This window comes from Rousettus aegyptiacus, unplaced genomic scaffold (assembly GCF_014176215.1).
Source record: "Rousettus aegyptiacus isolate mRouAeg1 unplaced genomic scaffold, mRouAeg1.p scaffold_m13_p_15, whole genome shotgun sequence".
Classification (NCBI taxonomy): Eukaryota; Metazoa; Chordata; class Mammalia; order Chiroptera; family Pteropodidae; genus Rousettus; species Rousettus aegyptiacus.
The window spans coordinates 59,719,914-59,735,990 of NW_023416290.1; the positions used below are offsets into that span (position 1 = coordinate 59,719,914).

The 16,077-nt window shown below is 67.0% G+C and overlaps 1 protein-coding gene across 1 annotated transcript; it reads right to left on the reverse strand.

Annotated features, from left to right (window-relative positions):
* Nucleotides 1–2,365: 2,365 nt before the first annotated feature.
* LOC107507855 (secreted Ly-6/uPAR domain-containing protein 2-like) lies at nt 2,366–7,288 on the reverse strand. Its single transcript, XM_016139178.2, has 3 exons — nt 7,237–7,288; nt 4,843–4,941; nt 2,366–2,577 (listed from the first exon to the last, which is right to left on the reverse strand). Exons 1-3 carry the CDS (start codon nt 7,286–7,288, stop codon nt 2,366–2,368), a joined length of 363 nt encoding a protein of 120 aa, XP_015994664.2.
* Between the last annotated feature and the right edge of the window lie 8,789 nt (nt 7,289–16,077).

A 16,077-nucleotide genomic window follows, 5' to 3' on the forward strand; every position in this document is an offset into this window, starting at 1 on the left:
CGGTGCCGCGCGCCCCGTGGGGCCGCCTGTCCGGCTTCGGCACCAGAGCCGCCTACGGCAGCGCCACGAGTTCCTTCCCTGACGGCCCCACGGCCTCATCGCTTTGTGCCCTGTCCCTTGGGAACAGGAAACGGCCCCTCTTGGACGCCGTCACCCTTTACGCCTCATCAAAACACTGCCAGGACAACCGGGAATTTTAAAAAATTTTTTGGAAGCAGCTGGGATTGGGACTGTCGCCCTCCCTGGTGCGGGCGAGACCTGGATTTCGGACGTGGCCGGCTTCTACCCAAAGCCCACGTCTCGCGGACAAGGATGCTGACGCGTGTCTGGGGCACGAGGCGCCCCGCAGGGCCGCGTTTGCACCAGCCGGGCGCCTGGGAGCTGCGCAGCCTCCGTCGGCTCCCCGGGCCCGGGCTGCTGGCGAGCCTTGAGTCTGGAACAGCGCAACTCGGCCTCCCTCTGCTCAGCCTGGCAGCCTCAGGGACCGGCTCTGGCACCCTTTCCCGGGCCAGGAGGTTTGCATGTTGTTGCAACGTGCTCTGGGTGTGGGGACAGGCCCCCAGGGGAAGGTGGGTCCCAAGCCAGGCCTGCAAGGAAGCTCATGACTATAATCCCAGGGTTTAGGAGGAGGGTTTGTATCATCTCAACGGGAATGTTTTGCAAGAAGGAGCAAGGGCGGCTCCTCATGGGGCTGGGAATGCCGGGCGGAGGCGGGTGACACACGGAGGCCCGGGAATCCCTGCACCTGGCCCGGGACAGAAGAGCCAGCCCTGACGTCCAGCCCCAGGTGACGCAGAGCCGGACTGGCGCGAAAGGACCGGAGGAGGCCTCCCTGCTGGCCTCTCCGCCCGAGCCCTCTGCGCTCCGGCCGCCAGGCCTGGAACAACAGGTCGCAGTCAGAATGCTGACCGACAGCCCCATTTCCGAGCCTCCCCAGAATCTCCCTAAACTGCAGCAGCAGCACAGAGCCCTCGGGGGCAAAGCCAGCCGCCCTGGCCGACGGCCTGGGCGCCCCGCTCGCCCGGCGTGCCTCTGCCCGCCCTCCGTGCGCCCGCTCCAGCAGCTCTGGGTGGGCTCCTGAGCGAGGGCCCTGGGCAGAGGTGCAGGGGCACCGGGGAGTCGGCGGCCTCTGGTCTGGGAAGAGACTGGGGGCCCTTGGCACCTGACTGTGCCTTGACCGGAAGTACAGGACTGCACTGGGGACACTGCGGCTCAGAGGTCTCCCAGAGAACCCACATGAGCCCCCCAACTTGGGATTTGCTGAAAGTGTGTTTCTGCTGCCCTGGTCACGGGTGGGCATGGACGCTGGCCTTCCAGGTGAGGAAAGTGAGCTGCTTCCCCGCCGAGCTTGTGCATTGCAAATTCTGCCCACCCCTCTATAAAGTGTCCCCTGGCCGCCTCTGAGGTGCAGGGGACTGCTCCCCTGGACCAAGACAAGAAATCCCCTGACAAATTTGCCATCTCAAAGAATGAGGACAGAGCAGGATTTGCAGCTTTATTCTCCTCCCATGAGACCCTGGGGGTGGCTGACAGAGGTGCCCCTGGGAGTGTAGGGAGGCCCCCACAGGCCCAGTGAGAGTGGGTCCCTACACCCGACACTGATCCCTTAGGAGGACTGGCCCAGCCCCACAGCGGGCAGCAGGAGTCACTGGAAAAGCCTGCGCTCACGTGGCAGGCGGGGCTGCCTCACGTGGCAGGCGGGGCGGCGGGGCACCAGTCAGCACCTGAGCCCCACAGGGCGAGGCCTGGGAGGCGGGCCCCCAGCTGGCTCTCCCCAGGGCACCTGGCCCCGAGGAAGCCCCGAGGGTTTGTGAGGAATGAATGCACCAGCTGAACTGTGAGCAAATGAGAGAAACAGTGGGCGGGCGGCTGGGTGGACGAGGGCATGAATGAACGACTGAGTGGTCACAGGAACGAGAGGAACCTTGAGGGATCCAACACCCGAAGTTCCCATCTGCCTCCCTGGCGCGAGAGGGTCGTTTGGGCTGAGGTCCGAGAGGGAGGACCCCCCAGCAGAAGCCCCTGAAATGGGGTAGAAGATGCTGAGAACTGAGGTGCTCTTCCCACGTCTGATGGCCAGGGGACCCCAGAACCCTAGCACAGGGCTGAGGGTTCCCTAGAAGTGCGAGGCTCAGCAGGTGCGCCCCGGCGTTGGTGGGCTCCCAGGGGCTGGGGGAGAACCTCGCTCCCTGGGCTGGGAGCCTGAGGGGGCTGGATGTGGCCCGGGCAAGCAGAGGGGCGTCACAGGAGGGGGGGGCCATTCCCGCCAGGGGGGCGTGTGCCGGGAGCATCACAGGCCGGAGACGGCGGTGCAGCGGCACGGAGGGGCCAGGCGCGCGCCAGGGCCGGCCTGCGGCGGGCGGGCTCAGCAGGCCGCCCAGAGCAGCAGCCAGAGCAGGCCGGCCGCGGCGCCCACCCACAGGGCCGCGCGGCCCCCGGCCAGGCCGGCCGCGGCGCTGCGGTTGCACTGGCTGCCCTGGCAGCAGGACACGGAGAGGGTGCGGCCGTCCGCGGACACGGTGCTGTTGGGGCAGGTCGGGGCGCAGGATTTCATCACCAGGATGCCGCCAGGGTTGGCTGCAGAGAGAGGGGCGAGGCCCGTGGGTGGCGCGCTCTGTCCCCGGGAGGGGGCTACGGCCCAGACGCCCGCACGGCGGCCACCGCAAGCTCCCAGGGCCCCGGGGGCTTCCCGTGGTGTCTCAGAGCCTTGCGCTGTGTGTGGGGACCTCGGTCCTCGGTACCGTGGGCCAGGGGAGTCCCGTCTCCCCCTCAGACCAGGCTCCGTCATGACATGGGGCCATGGGGCCAAGGAGCGACGTGGGGCTCCCCTCTGCCCCTTCCCACTGACGGACACCAGGGAGGCCTCTCTGCTCTGGGCTTCAGGGTCCAGAGGGAACACCAGGCCCCACACTCACCCTGGTCCCTTCCTGGGACTGGAAAGTCTCGGGAAATGGGGGGTAAGGGGCGCGAGGATACGGCCGCTGGCTCACGGCTCTCAGGGTCCTGGGTGGCAGAGCCCCGGGGAGGGGGAGCATCCGCCCCAGACCCCCGCCGTGTGTGCCCCCCAGCACCTGCTGACATGCACGCACAGCCACCTCCTCGCTGGGCGGGCTCTGGGCGCCAGGTCCCGGGCCTGAGCAGCAGGAGAGTGAGCTGGGACTGCCGGGGGGTCCGGTCTGGGGACGGACCGACGCCCCAGGCCTGGTGCCCGGCGGGGCGCAGCAGTGGACTCTGCCGTTTATCTTCGTTACAGGCCAGAGCGGGTCAGCTCTTTGCTGGGCGGCCTGCGGCGGGAGGTGTCCCCAGAAAACGGGTCCACGGAGGTCCAGGCCCAGGGCTCGTGTCCCCACAGTTGCTGCTCTAGGACCCCCTCCCTCTGCTCCGGCACCCTCCGCACTCGGGTGGGGTCCCCGCTCACCGCCCCTCCGGAGCAGTGCACCCTCCCCAGCGGTCAGCCGGGGCCTGTCATCACGTGGTCAGGCTGTCCGGCTGTCCCCACGTCCCCCTGCCCTGGAGGGCAGGCACAGCCCCACGCCCAGAAGACGCTCTGGCAGTGCTACCTGGCTGGCCAGGTGGGCAGACAGATGCTGCAGGCGGCCAGGGAGGGGCAGGCGGGCGGCGGGGTGACGCGGGCACCGTCGGCCAAGGAGTCTAGGGTTTGCCGCTCGGGGCCCTCGGGGAGTCCAGTCATGCCCTGGGAGTAGGAGCTGAGGCGTCAGGGCTGAAGGGAGCCTGTGGGGGGTCCCAGGCATGCTGGGGCCACGGGGGTGGAGCACCAGGGGGCAGCAGCGCCGACCCGTCTGCCCCTCTCGGGGAGGTTCGTTGTTTTGGGGTCACCTCCCCCGAGCCCATGCGCCCTGGAGACCAAGAACCCGGAGGTCCCCGCCTTGTGCCACGGCCGGTGGGTGCCAGGCCCATCGCCAGGCGACTGAAGGGGAGAGGGTCTGCCTGTGGCCTCGGCACCCAGGGCTCAGCCAGAGGTGGATGGCTGTCCCCAGCCCCTGAGAAAGTGGCAGGTTGTCCGCCCAGCCAGGGAGGTATTCGAGGGGGCACAGGGATCCCTCGCAGCGTCCCTGGGCTGAGGAGGGCGAGGGTCGGCTGTGGGGTGGGGAGAAGGAGCCCAGTGTGGGTCCCGGCCCTGCCGTGCACTCAGGGGGGCCCTGTGCCTCCCCGTTAGGGGGAGGGGCTCTGGGTCCCAGCTGGAACGGCCTTTGTTGGCATCGGGATCCCTGGGGAGCTCTGGTTCAAAGGGTGGCCTGGGACCCCAGTGGGCCACCCTGCCCCGGCAGAGCCCCTGCTTTGTGCAGTGGGGGGCTGGGGACACTACCGGGGCCCCTCGCTGCCTCAGAAACGACCCTGCTCCCTGCCCGGGCGCCCGACCGCATGCAGCCGCCCACATCACGCATTCTCCTCTCGGGGGCAGGGGCAACCCTGCAGCAGCTTTTGGGGTCCCCTTCGTTTCAGGGGCTCACCTACCCCCGCTGTTCCTTCCTGGCCACCCCTAAGGTTTCGAGCTCCCCAGGGTCGTGTCCTGGCTAGGCTCAGACGCCTGCGATGTGACCTCCCATGACCCGGCCTACACCTTGCCCTTGCCCGTCACTGTCACCCTCGGGTCCGACTCAGCATGGACTCCCTCTGAAACGGTAAAGCCCACGCTTCGGTCCCGAGGAGCTGGGGGAGCGCCAACCCCCGCGTCGACACGAGACTGCCAGGCGCTGGTAGGGGGCCGTGCTCATCCCCGCCACCGGCGGCCGGGGCGCGCCGCTCCTCGGGCTCCTGCTGGAAGGGGCGCTGTCCCCGGGGGCCTGGCCAGGGGCCGGGCGGGCGCGGGGAGCTACTCACTGGCCCGCGTGATCACACAGTACTTGTCCGCCGGGGCGCACTCCGCCAGCGACTCGCAGTTCTCGTGGCCACAGCACACGTGGCACTGCAGGGCCCGGGCTGGGGGAGGGAAGGGCAGGCGTCAGGGGCGGCCTGGCCCGGGCCACGCGGACACAGCGCCACCTGGCCGGCCTGAGCCGCCTCCTTCTCTCTCCCTCCTTCCCCCCCTCCCTCCAGAGATGCTCCTGGTCCCCTGGGAGGGGTGGAGTTGGGGACAGGTGGTGTGACGGGCCCTGTGTCTGTGAGCACTAGCCCCGCAGCCGGCGTGGGGCTGAGGTGGGGCGTGGGCGTCTGCAGGGTTGGTCCTCGGGGAAGAGGACGTGGGGCAGCATGTCAGCTTCCGAGGTGGCCTGGGTCCCACTTGTCATGGTCCCCTCCCTCTGCGAGCCACAGTGTCCCCACCTGGAAGATGGGACCCCCTGCGGCCCAGGGTGGATTGGGCCCCTGCCCCTCACCCCCACGAGGCCCTGGGCTGGGACCGCTGCCGGGACTGGGGACCGAGGATGGCTGTGGCTCTGACGACCTTGCGCATGGGCCGGGCCGGGGATGCTTAGTTCATGGAAGGACTGGGCCGCCCGTCACTGCCTGGGGCTGCCGGCGACCATGCCCCGGCCCATCGATGGGGAGTCTGCGGCAAAAGGCCGTGGTCCTGGAGAGTCCCTGCGTGCAGTGTGACCGGCCCTAGGTCCTCATGGCAGGGAGACCACGAGAGACCCCTACAGGCTGCGCAGGGGCGGCCGAGGTGCAGGGATGCTGGGGCCACCTGGCCAGGAGGGCAAGTGGTCTCGATCAAGGGCAGGGCCATCTAGGAAAACTTCCTGCAATGCATGGCCCCGGAGCCGCACGTGCACAGGTGCAGGGACTTCTATTCGTCACCTGGGGAAAGGACCGTCAGGCAGAAGGCGCAGCATGGTGGAGGCCGGGCCAGCTGGGACCAGGCTGGGAGGACCCGGGGTCTGGGGCGGGGGGTGGGGGGGACAGGTGGCCGGCGGGCCAGCCGGGGGCACCTTGCCGCGGTGCGGAGCGGAGGGGGGCATCTGTGCCAGGGCCGGGAGTCCTGCGGGGGGCCCACGGGGGGCTTCTTGCAAGGGGCGCCTTCGAGGGTGGTGGGACTAGGCACACCCACCCTGACCTTGGAGCCAGCGCCTGTGGAATGGGCTTACGTCCCCTTGGTGGGCCAACCGGTGTCAGAGCCCTCGTCCCGGCGTGGAGAGTGGAGACGCTTTTGGCCGAACCACAGGCAAGTGATGGGTCGAGCTCAGTGCCCCCAGCTCAGAGGCCTCGCTTCCTGGGCCAGGGTTCCGAAACCCCCAAGAAGGACAGGCCTTCCCATCGGGGGGTGGCCCCTGTCCATAACTACGTCCTGGGTGCTGGTGAGGGCAGGGAGACTCTCCTAGGTCCCTCCAGGGGCCTCCAGGACATCCCGCTGTCCTGGGGCCATGCCGAGACTTCATGGGGCATCTCCTCAGGCCCCTGGAGCAGTGGCCCTTCCCACAGGTGCCGTCCAGTATCAGCCTCCCAGGGGAGCCAAGACCGGCAGAGGGGGCGGCCAGGTCCCCGCCCGCGCCCTCCTCGCAGTGCTGTGGCCGGGACACGGGGCCCGGGGGCTGCCTGCCAAACACCTGTGGCCCCTCCCGCCTCTCGCCTTGCCAGTCTCTCTCCTGACCTGCCACCTTGCCCTCTGCCCTGCCCCAGAGCCAGCCTGTGTCCTGGCCCAAACGTCCCCTCCACCTGTCTCTGTAGCCTCCCCGGACCGGGACAGATGGCCGAGGGGCCTCCTTCCACCCACGGCTCACCTCAGCACCCACTCAGGGGAGGCTGATGGGGCTAATTAACCCTGGATAATAATTGTTTAGCTGATAATCACAGGCTCTGTCGCCCCTCCCCGGGCCCCCTTTCCGGTGGCCTCGAAAGCCGCAGGGGCTCTTCTGTTTCGGGGTCACACAGCCAGGTCGTCGGGCAGGGGCTGAGCTGGGGCTGGAAAGGGCGACCACTCCGTTTGCCTGGTCTTAGCGTTGAGCCCTGCCTCCCAGAAATCCCTGTGTCCAGTGGAAACGGGACCGATGGGACTGTGGCTCGAACCCAGATCCCGCCGGCCAGCCCGGGGCTCTGCGCCCTGCGCCTCTCACCTGAGTCTTTCACTGCCGCCCCCTGCAAAGCCAGACATACCGGAAACTGGGACCAAGGGAACACAAAGGTCTCCAGGTCTGGCTGGACACAGAGCAGCCACGAGGGCCTCCCCTCACTCCCGGCAGCCCCCCGCCCAGGCTGACACTGCAGACCCCTGAGACCAGAGCCGGCCCCGCCGGGCAGCTGTCCATCCCTGTCCCTTCCGCCCAGGTCGGCAACCCTTACCCAGGCCCGTGCAGACAGCAGCCAGAAGCAGGAGCACCAGGAGCAGCCTCATCGCGACCGTCTGCTGCAGGGACCGCGGCGGGGCTGTGTGGCCGCCTTTATATGGCCGGCCGGCCAGACCCGGTAATTTAGCTGGAGACGAGCTTGGGAGAGCGGGGCCAGCCTGACTCATGTGCCCAGGCTTCCCTTTGCCCTGCCCCGGGGGCCCTGGGGGCTCTCAAAAGGTAACCCATGCCCCCTCCCTGCCGGTCCCTCTGTCCCGGCCTCGGCTTCCTGTCCCTTGTCCCATGAGGCCTCGGGGTTGGGCTGGGGAGGAGGGAGGCACGGACAGTGGTTTATGGGTGACGGCTCACTCTGGGGGCCTGGGAGGCACAGCCTGCCCGGACCTCTTTCAAGTGGGCATCGCTACCGCCTCTGGGCCAGGGCAGGCGGGGAGGCCCCAGACCCGTTTAACGGAGGAAACCAAGGCTGGCTTTGGACCCCACGTCTCGATTCCCCATGCGCACGCAGAGCTCCGGGGCTCTGGTGAGCGTCGATTTGGGCTCGGAGGCCCCGGGGGGGCCCTGAGACGGCGTTGTAGCGCGCTCCCAGGGACGCCGGGGCCACCTGAACCCAAAGGGGCAGAGTCGGAGGTGCCCTGACATCCCAGTGGGCACTCGTCGCTGCCCGCCCGGCCGTCAGGCCAGCCTCTGGGGACCACGGGTGATGAGGGCGCCCTGGGGGGCATGAGAAATGGTCTGCCCACCGCCGGCTGCCGCAGAGCCTGTGCCGGGCTCTGGCCGGGGTTCCAGAGGCTGAGGCGTGGGCGCTCACCCCCACTCCGCTTCATCGCCTCCCAGGGTCCTGCGCCTCGTCTAGGGCAGTGGCCACAGCCGCCCCTCTGACCTGCGACCCTGTGACGGTCTTCTGAAAGTCCCGAGGCTCCCGCTCTCCGCTAACTCCACCTCACTCCCCACTCCCCTCCAGCCTCCGTCCACCCTGGGCCTCCAGGCCAGACTCCAGGCCTCACGGCTCCGGCTCCGGCTCCGGCTGGGACGTTGTCCCCACGTCCCCTCCCTGGCAGGTCATCTTCGCCCAGGACACGTTTAGAGCCCCTGCCCCGGCCTGCGCCCAGGTGGGGCCCGCCTGGAGCCTGTGCCCTTCCCAGATCCCCACGAGCCTCTTCTGCACCTGCCCGAGGAGAGGGGCCGAGCTGCTGGGTGCTGACCGCCAGGCCCAAGGACAGCAAAGCATGGCGGGAGGGGCAGGAGGCGGGGCCGGAGCCTGGCTGGGAGCCCCCCGCTTGCGCATGGGGCTCTTGTAATGCAGCGTGGCTCAGGTCTCCGGCGGGGCACAGGCTCGCTGAGCAGCCACCGCCAGCGCGGGGGACCGGGGACCCCGCGGTCGAAGTTCACGCCAGGCTGCCTGCTTTGTTTTGACGATGTATTTGTCAACGATATTTTATTTTACCAGTTTTTTAGCTTCTTTTGGAACTGACATATGTTTGGCCATATGATGTGTGGGCCCCCCCTTGCCCCAGCCCCCAAAAGAGAAAGGTAGACCCGCCAGGTGAGCCCACCCTCACAGGGCACTGTGAACGGCGGCAGAACCCAGAGCCCTGCCCGTCACCTCCCCTGGACTTGGCCTGAGTGCCGAGCGAGCGCGTGCCAGCCGAGCTCCCAAGTCCACGCCGGCCGCCCCGGCTCACTCCGCTCTGCCCCGTCCGCCGCGTCCTGTCCCTCCACGCCCCCTCCGAGCTCGGCCCTCCTCGGAGCTGTCCTGGGGCAGGGACCGGCCCCTGAGGCCCGGCCCGAGGCGGGTCCCGGCTGCGCTGCGAGGGGCGCGTGTCTGGTCGGGGACGATGGAACCGAGGCCGGTGCCACGAGGCCGCTGACTCGTCTGGAAGGCCGGACACGGGCTGGCCCTGGACCCGGCTCGCAGGCCAGCAGGGAGGGGCCCGTTGGGTGCCCGGGGCCAGGAGCACCTCCGGTTCCTGGCAGGGCCTTGCCTGGGCTCCCCTTCCGGGGAGCCCCTCGCCACCCGTGGAGGCCGCTATCGCCACCTCAGATGGCTCTGGGACCAGCCCCACCTCACTGAACACAGACCTGCTTCTCGCCCTGCCCCCACCCCGGCACCCAAGGAACCCCCCAGACCGCGGTGAGTGAGCGTGCAGCCGTGGGAGGGGAAGAGAGAGCCTGGGGTCCTGGGCTCCCCCGCCCAGGAAGGGAACAATCTGCTGATCCCCACTCGGTGCCCGGCTGAGTGTGGGGTGTGGGGCACCCACGTTTACAGAGGTCACTCGGGTGACGACCATGGGCCCTGTGTCCGGCCGTGGTGCTACCAGGGCAAAGGCCTCTGCCTGGAGAACGCACGAGGCGGGGAGAGGGTGCCGGGGAGGGGGGCGCCGCCTTCTGAAGTGGGGCGAGGAGGGGAGACTCTCGAAGGCAGAGGAGCTGACGGAAGGGATGAGGGCGAGACGAGCCCACGATGGGTCCCCAAACTCTCACAGGCAAAGCCGGCTCGATCTTCCCCGGTGGGCACCGCGCTTCTCAAATTGGGATCTACGAGTTCGGGGGTCCGCGAGAGCTTTTTTCCCTCTAATTGAGTGACCTGGGAGGCACTAACCCCCGTGGCTCTCAAAGACCTTTCGGGGCAAAAACTCTGCCGCGCCGTGGGGCCGGGCCGAGAGGGGCCCTGGCCTCTGGGGTCTCCCTCAGGAAGCGGGGGCGGCCATGGCTGAGGAACGCAGGCCCCAGCGCCCAGGGGCTGGGGACAGGGCACCACCTAATCAGGCGTCGCCCTCTCCAATTAACGCCCGACTCCGCCCCAGGCCACAATTAACCTGGTCCCCAGCCTGGTGCACTCCACCCCCAGGTCGCCAAGATGAGACACGCAGGGCTCCCTGCCCCACAGGTGTGCAGGGCAGGTGAGGAAAGCAGACGACGTGAGGCCCGGGACTGCGCCTCCAGCATGGACCCTGGCGGCCCAGAGGGGCCGGGTCCCATGCTCTGGCGAGAGCCCTCGGCCTCCACTAGGAACTCCAAGAGCCAGAGCCACACGCACCATGCCCCAGCCCTGCCCCCCCCGGCCGGCCTCTCGGTCCCTCTCTCCCGTGCTGAGGACGGGGAGCGGGGCCAGCATGCAAACGCGGGCCCTCGCTGTCAGGCGGGCCTGGAAACAGGGTGCTCCTGTGCCTGCATGCACCAAAGAGGACTCTGCACCCTGGCCCCGGTCACACTCCGAGCCCTGACCCTGGTCAGAGCCTCGGCCACAGGGAGCTGTTTGAGTCTCTGACCTAGGGAAGGCGAGTTCGCCGTGGGCACAGAGCGCCTCGCGAGGGGCTCCGGTGGCAGCCGGCGGGGTGGACGGGTGGGCCCCGCGAGTGTCGTGAGCAGGCGCGGTGTTCCGAGCAGTGCCGCCCCGCGCCCGTCCCGCCTCTGCCCTCCCTTCCCCCACGCCCAGGGCCCGGCCCCGCCCAGCACTGCCGCCTGGCGGTTCCTGCAGGGGGGAGACACCGGCTTCCCTGCAGCAGCCTGGGGGACCCCGGCCTCGGCGTGGGGCGTTGAGCGTGCACGCAGCAGCACTAGGCGCTGCTTGCCCGGCATGTCCCCGTCGGCCCCTCCCGAAGCCTCCCAGGCTCCCTCAGGAGGTGGGACTGGGGAGGAGGAGAACAGGGGTCGCTGTCCCAGGGGCCCCCACGGCAGCTGCTCCGGGTCCGGCCGTCCGCACAGCGAGGTGGGGGGCGGCCCGTGTTCCGGAGCGTGGGCGGCTGGTATCTCCAGGACCGAGGAGGTGGCAGACTGGATCGACCGGGGTGTCCCAGCTGCCGGCGCTCCGTAAGCCACGCCTGAGACGGCCCAGCCTGCGGTCCGCACGCTGGGGCAGAGCCGGGCCGGGCCCGACAGCCCGCCGCCTGGAGCAGGGGCGCTGGAGCTGGGCCAGGACGGTGAGCGGCCGCTCGCCAGCCGGCGCGGCCCCGGCGAGCAGGCCAGCCGCCTCCGGGGACGTCTGTGCGGCAGCGGCTCCCTCTCTGGCAAGGGCACCCTGAGTTCTGCTCCGGCAGTCTTGGTGGCACCCTGGGCAGGTCGTGGCTGTGAAATGTCACACTCCATTGTCCTGTTTCATGCAGTGCCAAGGGACGGCTCCGCCAGTCACGGCTCCTGCCCTCGGGTGCCCAGCACCCTCTAGCACCCCCGGCTGGCAAGGCAGAAACGTGGGGGCGAGGGGGGGGCTCTGGAAGCTGGGCGCAGGGGGCGGGCGTGCGCCTGAGCCCATGGCTTCGCCAGCAGCACCTTCTCGTGTGGCAGAGGCATGCGCCCCTCGGGGCCCCCTCAAGCCGCGTGGAGTGGGGAGCTCTGAGGCTGCAGCCCCGGGCTGGGTGACTCGGACGGGCAGCAGGAGCCTGGCCACCCTGTCAGAGAGGCTCCGGGCCACCGAAGCTGTTCATTAACTCACTCACTCTGCAGACATTCCCTGCACCTCCTACACGCTGGACACCGCCCCTGCATGGGCCCACGGAAGGGGGTTCTGGGGCGACAGCTGTGCGGGCCTTGGGCTCTGCACCTGCTTCCCACAGTCCCGGGCAGCGGAGGAGACCTACTCAGGGAGTCCTGCAGGCTCGGGGACCGGAGCGCGTGGCTCTCACGCCCGGTTGTGCCCCCCCCGCGGTGAGGCCTTGGGCCAGCTTCCCGCTTCGCCCCCCTCCTCTCTGCCTCGGGGGGCCCCTCGTGGCCACTGTGGGAGGCACTTACGCGGCTCCAACGTGATGGGGCAGCGGACGGCATCGCTGCCCACCCGGACCCCGGCCTCGCCCCTGGGCCCCGCGCCCCTACCCAGCAAGAAAGGCCAGGGGTGCTGGGGAACAAACGCCCCCTCAGTCCCTGAGGTACCAGTGACAGCGGGGGTCGGGGGGCCGCACCCCCAGCCCCTCGCCAGGTGGGACCGGTCTGTGGCGGGGGTTCTACGTGGGCTCCGAGAGACGCCCACGAGGCAGCCTGTGGCCTGCAGCGTAGCCGCCTGGAAAGGCCTTGCCTTCCCGTGTCCCCGAGAGGCGTCCCCTCGCCTGCTGAATCTGCCGTCCACCCTCGCCTCGGGGGCTGCTCCTGAGCAGCTCGGGCTCGGCTTCCTCACCCTCGGCGCGGGGACCGTCACCAACTGGCAGCAGGAGCAGCGACCATGAGGGTGACCCGGTCACGAGGCCCCCGGGGAGGCTGCAGACGCCTGAGCAGACCAGACCTCTCCCTGCACGTGGCCTAGAAGCCAGACAACCGCACTCTGAGCGGGCCCGGGCCGCCCCCCAGGGGAAGCTGAGCCCAGCGCGTCCCCACCACGGGCAGCTTGTCTCTGGAAGCGGCTGCGGGGTGGGGGTGGGGGGAGCCGAGCGGGGCACCACAGCGCCCGGGGCCATGGCAGCTTCTTAGCCCGGGGGACCACTGGGTGACACTGAGTGGGAGGCGGGACTTTAATCTGGTCGCCTTGAAGGGTGTTTTTGCTTCGCATCAGGTCGGTGGTCGGAGCCGGTCGCTGCAGCCTGCCCGTGTGGCGCTCCCTCTGTCCGGGGCGGGGCCACTGGGCTTCTCGGCGCCCCTGTAAGTGCTGTGGCCCTTCGGCTGCTCCGAAGGTTTCTTCCCTCTTCATCCTTGGTGCCCGGCAGGCTGACTGTGACGTGCCTACGTAGGACTTTTGTCACCCTGCTTCAATTTCTTAAAGATTTCCATAAATCGGTGGATTCGGAAGATCCTTAGCGCCTGGATCTCGAAACGTGGCGCCCACCCCGCTCCTTTCTCTGCCTCTTGGTGGACCCACACGTTGTCCTTCACTACGGCTGCCTGCCCGCCCGGAAGCCCCCGACGCAAAGCCCTGGTCATTGTCACCCGCATGCCTGCGGGAGCCCGGCTTCCGCTGGGCGGCTCCGCTTCTCACAACAGATCTCGGGCGGGTCGGGACGGCTCTGCTGCACGTGGGCCTCGGCTCCTCCTGCTAGAGCAGACGAGTGAGGACCTGCCCAGGACGACGGCCGAGGCAGGTGGTAACGCCCGCCATGCAAGCTCACGCCCAGCCTCGGCCCTGTCACCTCTGCTCACATCTCACCGCCCACCGCTAGTCACGTGACGGAGCCCGAAGCCCCGGTCGGGGAAACGCGGCCGGCCCCCGGTTGGCGGCCCCGCGGAGCTGCACGGCCACGTCCACACGCAGCACGTCAGACCGCCTGCCACCGCCCGCCGTGCCCGCCGCGCCCCGGGACCCAGCCCCACGCCGCGTTTCCCCTCCTTGCAAGAACGGCGCTGTCTCGAGCCCGACTTCCACCTCCCGCTCCTGGTCCCTGAATCCCCGCTCGCGGGTCGTGCCTCGTCTGCTGTTAAGCCAGCTCCGGGTCCTTTCAACACGCCTTTGAGTTTTATTTCATTCATTTCTGCCCTTCATAATTTTCTCATGACTGATTTTCATTTATTCTTACCCCTGATTCTATTATAAGCATTTAAGTTTGGGAATCTTCAGTGGTTTCCCCCTAGATGCTGCTCTAGCTTTATCCCGAAGTTATTTTTTTGTTTCCTTGGTTTCGTTGGTTTTCTGACTTTTGTTAACTGTTTGCTTTCTAGTGCTTTAAAATTTTCGTTACGGTGTCCTGTTTCTGAGAGCGATGCCTAGTCTGTGATTGTCGGGTCTGATACACGTGCATTAGATCAAATTGTTAGTTGTGTTGTTGATGTTCTCACTAAACTTTTGACTTCGGGTCTGTCCATTATCGGGAGGGGGCGTGTCAGTATTCTCGTTGCCGATTTGGTCAGTCTCTCCTCATGGTCGTAATACTTTTAACTTTATGCATTTTGAGAAGCACTTGTATTAGTTACACGTTGAGTTTTAGTCATTTCTGCTGTTTAGAGATGTTTGCCTTAGTCAACGTATGTAAAATTAACAACGTAAGTCCACCATACCTTCTTTCCTCTCTTATGATTAATTTTTCAGTGGCCTGATGTTTTGAGTGTGTCTTTTTCTACAATGACCCAAAAAATTCCATCCGATAATCTGTCTTTGAGCTGGTGACATTTCTTATTGTGGTTGCCGGGACGTGCGGATGAACTTCTATCATCAATTATTTGGTGTTTCTATTTCTTGTATCCAGTTTCACTCAATTAGTGACTTTTTCCTGTGTACACGTGGCAGGGGAAAACTCCGTTTCCATTATTTTGGCATCGACCTGACGTCTAAATTCTGTGTCACCGGCCTCTTCGCTAACTGTATGAAAACCGGAGAACGCACCAACCTTGACGAACTGCCGCCTTGCACCCTTCTGCACCCTTTTCTGTATCTTGTTTTCTTTAACGCCCACCCTCCCCCCCCTGCGAAAGAGGAGCTGCTGTTACTGAGCTAGCCAGTGTCTGCTCTGATCGAGCCCGTCCCAGTCGGCCTGGGGCGCTGTGATCACATTCTGCAGAAGGCCAGTCCAGGACCCAGGTGTGGCTAATTCCACGTCTGGTGAGGGAGGGGCTGCTCCGGGCTGGCAGATGGCCCCCTTCTCCCTGTGTCCTCGATGGCAGGCGGAGGGAGCTCTCTGGGCTTTCGTCTCATACTGCTAGTTCTTTCCAGAGAGGACGACACCCTCGCGACCTCGTTTAACCTTGATCCGGTTTCTTTGTGCCTTTCTTCTTTTTCCTCTCCGCTTTTCATTTTGCCTTTAAAATGTTCACATTCGCTTGGCGTACAGGTGGACAGTATTAAAAGTGTTTTTCATGCAATAGTTTTGAGTGTTCGGAATAGGAGGGTTTTAGCCGCCGTGTGAGCACACGGCCGAGGACAGCATTTGCGTTCCCTCCAGCAGTTCTCCGCTCTCGCCACATGGTGGCGCCCTCCGCTCTCATCCCCCGACTCATTTGGCCTTCTCCCGCTACGAGGATTTAAGGTGTCCCCGTTTTGAAGGCACTGTAGGTGCCTTCATCACATCACCAAAGCCCCCCAGGCCCCATGTGGGATCCCCACCTTCTCGCCCTCGCTTTCCGGCACCCCACTCTGTGCACATCGTTCTCTGGGGGAGGCCCCAGTGCCGGGCTGCCGTGAACGGGCCCGCGTGGTTGATCTCCTGCCGCTCTGGCTCGGGGCGGGGGGGGGGGGGCGGGAAGCGCCCACATGGGCCTGGCCGAGCCTCCCCGGTGCTCTCCAAACCCCAGCCGCAGGATGCGAGGCAGGGTGCGAGGGAACACAGCCCCGGGGACAGGCACGAGCCGAAGCCTGCGCTTAAGAAAGGACGTGCATGCAGCAGGCGTCTGGCAGACGCGGCAGTCACTCCTACCCTGGGGACGCTGCCAAAGGCGCAGGGGACCAACTTAGCCTGTGTCCCCGAGCGGAGCTCAGGCCTCTGGTTGGGAGAGCTCAGATGTGGCAGAGACCGCTCTCCACCGCGCTCAGGAATGACGCAGACACCGCGCCCTGCCAGCCCCTCCTGCATCCTTGGGTCTGTGAGACTTTCCGCGAGGTTCCCAGGTGACCCGCCCAGCAGCCTGCGTGCATCAGAGCAGGTGGGGGCTGGCCCAGGGGCGAGGGCGGAGGGGGCAGAGGTGCGCGGTGGCCGGGGCTGCCCCGTGCCCCTACTCCAGGCCCCCACTACAGGCGAGAAAGCCCCGGGTTTGTGACCTTGAGTCCGCCTTCTCCACTCCCTGCATGGCTGCATCTCAGCTCGAGGAGGAACACACTGCCCAGCGGCTGCCACCCCAGGCCGAGGTCCCGACGTGGGACACGCACGCGGGAGCATTTGCGACTCCGCACCCGTGGCCTTGGCTGGCCGAGCACTCATGCGCTCAAGGGGATTCCTTCTCTCTGCCCCCTGGATTCCGGAGGAAGGCAAAGGGAGATCAGCCTCGGGTCCCC

Bases quoted from the DNA above. Each gene is read 5' to 3' on its own strand.
- LOC107507855 (XM_016139178.2), bottom strand. From the start codon at position 7,288: ATGAGGCTGCTCCTGGTGCTCCTGCTTCTGGCTGCTGTCTGCACGGGC. The intron at 4,942-7,236 runs GTAAGGGTTGCC...TCCCTCCCCCAG, and splicing joins TGCTGTCTGCACGGGCCTGG to CCCGGGCCCTGCAGTGCCAC. The intron at 2,578-4,842 runs GTGAGTAGCTCC...CTCTCTCTGCAG, and splicing joins CTGTGTGATCACGCGGGCCA to CCAACCCTGGCGGCATCCTG.